Source organism: Camelina sativa, unplaced genomic scaffold, assembly GCF_000633955.1.
Source record: "Camelina sativa cultivar DH55 unplaced genomic scaffold, Cs unpScaffold01224, whole genome shotgun sequence".
NCBI lineage: Eukaryota > Viridiplantae > Streptophyta > Magnoliopsida > Brassicales > Brassicaceae > Camelina > Camelina sativa.
In genome coordinates, this window is record NW_010922346.1 from 2,388 (window position 1) to 6,387 (window position 4,000).

Consider the following 4,000-nt stretch of genomic DNA (forward strand, 5'->3'; position numbering starts at 1 on the left):
GCCAATAAGAACTCAAGGTCTAGGCCTATGAGTAAAGGAAAGTCCAAAAGTCGAGAGCAAATGACGCCTGGAGCGTGAGTCTATCGCCTAGAGGTGACCTTCTGTAAGATCGGTCGGAGGAGTGCGGGCGGTGGAGGCGGTTGCACGGGAGTCCTTGGCTGATGGTTGTTCGAGATTCGAGGACGAGTCTAGTTTGGTGGGGGAGAATTGTAACATCCGTGAACCGAAATCCCGGTTTGGGAGTTGCATCGGTCGATGCAAATGTTGCATCGGTCGATGCAAGGTTGAGTCTCTACATTTTGACTTAAGTCAAACGCTGCGTTTTGGGTAAAGGAATCCCTTAAGTCGTTTTTGTCTCATTAGTTGTGGGGAGCCATTTTTGAGAGAAACGAAAGGAGAGAAAAAGTTATTGAGAGTTTTTGGTGATTTCTGGAGATTTGTGGCGTTTCTTGGTGAGATCTGTAGTTGGGATCGTTGTAGGAGCTTCCTAGGAGCTTGTTCTTGGTTGTTTGAGGTTCAGATTCTTCTGTGGCAAAGGTAAGTGCATGACCATGGCTTATCTAAGCTAGAGATCTCTCTGATTTGCTTGTTATGTGTTGTTAGGCTGGTTAGATTGTTATTTGGGATGTTAGGAAGCTTTCTTGTGGCTTGGGATCGAGTTTTCGTGGTTGCAGGAACGAAGATCCGGCGAGAAGCTTCGGAGGAAAACGATGCTCGGCATTGCATCGGTCGATGCACTTTGTGCGTCGGTTGATGCAAATGCGAGGACGGCGCATAAACTCTAGGGTTTTCGTGTTATGTCGAGCATGCGTCGGTCGACGCAGATCTTGCATCGGTCGACGCAACCTGCATCTGGTGTCGGTCGATGCATGTTGGTATCGGACGATGCAGAGTCCTGGTTTGTTATTGTTGATTGTTGAATGTTGTTTGATGGTTAGAGATGTCTCTATTGCTTGTGTGTATAGCCCAGTAGATGGGAGGATTGCCTTACTGAGTGTTTATAAAATACTCATGCATTGCAATATGTGTTTGTGGTGCAGGTAAAGGCAAAGTGTGATCGTGGAATCAAGGCAATGAAGAGGANGAACATTGCTAGGTTGCTGGTTCTATGATTTCTCCTATTTGATTATTGGAATTAACACTGGCTATTATTCTATTGGTTATTATATTTATTGGATATTATTTATTGGTTATTGAGATTGGTTATTCCGCTATTGGTTGTGATTGTGGTTAGGTGGCTAGTGGGTATGGGACCACTAGCTGTAGTTTATTTATTATATTATATTTATTATTTATTATTTATTAAAAAAAAAAAAAGGTCGGTCGTTTCAATGCCCCAGTGTATGGCATCGTGTGCACCGCTTCCGTGAAGTCCGCTGCAAATATTGTCATTATCAAGTTAAGAGGTTCGTTACAAGCTTCAATAGTTATTTATTATCTTTGAATTTACCTTGAACTCCCCCTTTGAAAATATACGTGATTTGCGCGGGCGTCCAGGTGGTCTTTGAACAAACGGTGGAGCAAGCTTTCCTCCCCCAACGTCTCCGGGTGAAGGTGTTAGGTTACCAACATCCGGCACTGGCATGATGAGGGTTTTGTATGCCAAACGGAGATTTGGGACTGTGCTTGAATAGCTGCAGCAATTGCATTACTGCAGGGGATCGTTAATAGCTGAAATTCTCTGCAAGTGCATGTCCTCTCCCACAGATGAACTGCGAAAACTGATTCGTCCTTACCCCTGACCTCATAGATGCCGTCGCCTATTTTGTAAACCATATACCCTGCTCCCTTTTCAAAGTTCTCAATTACCATTTCATTTACCTTGGGGGGGGCAATATGTTCTCCTCTTGTTGTGCTGCTTCACGCCGAATGGCAAACCAAGTTACTAATGTAGTTCGGATGGTCTCAAGGATCGAAATAACGGGGTAATCACGTGCCATAGTCAACACATTGTTTAAGGACTCAGCTATGTTGCTTGTAATTACGTTGAAATGTTCCCCCACGAAGTGAGATCGTGTCCAATGCTCGAAACCGATGCTAGTTAGGTAGTCTGCACATTTTCTGTTCATTGCATTGATCTCCGCAAAAAATTTGTTGAAATCAGCTAGTCTGTAAACTCTTGCTGCGCTCGACACCAATGCTCCTAAAGTCTCTGATTTGAAAATCGCAATGATATTCCTCTTTAGGTGGACCATGCACGCCGCATACGATGCCATTGGGTACACCTGTAAAGATAGCGACGTAAAAAACATGTTGCACAATAACTAAAATGATAGCAGCTACTAATTATGATATCATCATATGTAACAACATATTTGATAAGTTGACTATATGCATTGACGTTGATTAGAACTAATATTATATTACATAGGTTATCTAATAACACCATTACTGTTTAACTCTAATATTATCTTACATAGTGGACCATATAGGCCTTGATTGGAACAACATATACTAGAGCATTAGCATTATGCAGCATAAGCATTAAGGTGCATAAACTGTATGCTATGATTAATATAACAGATTTAGTTGATTGATATAGCAGTGGAGTATTAGATGTTATATTTATATTTAATATATGATACTAATTAAAAAATATAATTTAAATGTGTTTCATTAAGAAAATTAATTATCACTCATTACTATATAATTTAAAAAAAAAATATTTTACATTTAATAAATTTTATAAATTGTTATATATATAAATGTGTAATTTAATAATTTTTAATTATATAAATTTATAATGTTACACCTTAATTACAAATAATTAATATATTATAATTTTGTATAAAAGTTTATATCTATATTTACATTTTTAATTTCATAACTTTTTAAAATATATATATAATATAACACACTAAACTACAATAAAATAATAATATATTATAAACGTTTTATCTACAATAATATTTTAATATATTAAATAAATTATTATATTATTTTAAATAATAACATTAAGTAGTTTCTCATATATATAGATTTTCTATTTTTACAAAATAAATTAATTATTTAAATTTATTTTAATATATATTAATATTTTAGAGTTAAATGCTTGGGAAATTCTCCCTTATATGCTCTCATAATAAATGTTGATTGGATGATAAAATTAAAAAAGCTTCCTCATATGCTCTTCCAATCAAGGCCATAGCCAATAAGCATTAAAACTAACATGTTTCTTACTGGTGGAAAAAATTAGCATTTCAGATCGTACCTGACGTATACTTGAGTATATAGAGGAGTGCCTGTCGGACACAAATACCATGTCTGCTTCGTCTGGCATGATGTCCGTTAGCTTTTGTAAGAACCACGTCCAGGCGTCATCGTTCTCACTGTTAACTATTGCAAACGCAAGAGGGAACACCTGGAAGTTTGCATCCTGAGTGCTTGCAGCAATGAGACAACCTCCATATATGCCTCGTAGGTGCATACCGTCTATGATGATTACCTTTCTCATGTAGGCGTATCCTTGGATTGATGCGTGCAGTGAGAGGAAGAGATACTTAAACCGATCAACTCCATTACTATCTAATTTAGTTTCCAGGGCAACTTTTGAGTTTGGATTTGTTTGTAAGAGCAGCTTGATATATGGTTGAACCAATGCAAAGCTTCCTATGGCTGAGCCCATGGCATTGTCCATCACAATTTCCCTCGCTCTCCATGCCTTCCAATAAGATACGTTTAGGCTGAACTCTTGACAAAGTATGTGACGGCGTTCATTTGGCCATGGTCCCCTACCAACGCCGGCATACCGTGTCTTCATCAGACTTCCAATAACCGTAGTTGTTGCTTGTTTGTGGAAATCTCCTCTTGCGTCGACACTGCAAGTGTGTTGTAAAGTAATGCTTCTAATCTCAAGTCGGTCGCTGTCATCCATTTTATGTGCAAACACACGGCATGGACATGTGTGACTAACACATACAGCCAACACTTTCATCGTGCTCGATTTTGAGGTTACAAAATGGAATTTCCGACGTATTGCGTGGATAGCCATTTTGATGGT

The 4,000-nt window shown here is 38.4% G+C and overlaps 1 protein-coding gene across 1 annotated transcript; it reads right to left on the minus strand.

Annotated features, from left to right (window-relative positions):
- Positions 1-1,328: 1,328 nt before the first annotated feature.
- LOC104774054 lies at positions 1,329-3,991 on the minus strand. Its single transcript, XM_010498722.1, has 4 exons — positions 3,260-3,991; positions 1,822-2,225; positions 1,451-1,634; positions 1,329-1,376 (listed from the first exon to the last, which is right to left on the minus strand). Exons 1-4 carry the CDS (start codon positions 3,989-3,991, stop codon positions 1,329-1,331), a joined length of 1,368 nt encoding a protein of 455 aa, XP_010497024.1.
- Positions 3,992-4,000: the final 9 nt, after the last annotated feature.

Coding starts and splice junctions, on each gene's coding strand:
- LOC104774054 (XM_010498722.1), bottom strand. CDS start 3,991: ATGGCTATCCACGCAATACGTCGGAAATTCCATTTTGTAACCTCAAAA. Junction 2,226..3,259: donor TGCCAGACGAAGCAGACATG/GTATTTGTGTCC, acceptor CTATCTTTACAG/GTGTACCCAATGGCATCGTA. Junction 1,377..1,450: donor TTTCAAAGGGGGAGTTCAAG/GTAAATTCAAAG, acceptor CAATATTTGCAG/CGGACTTCACGGAAGCGGTG.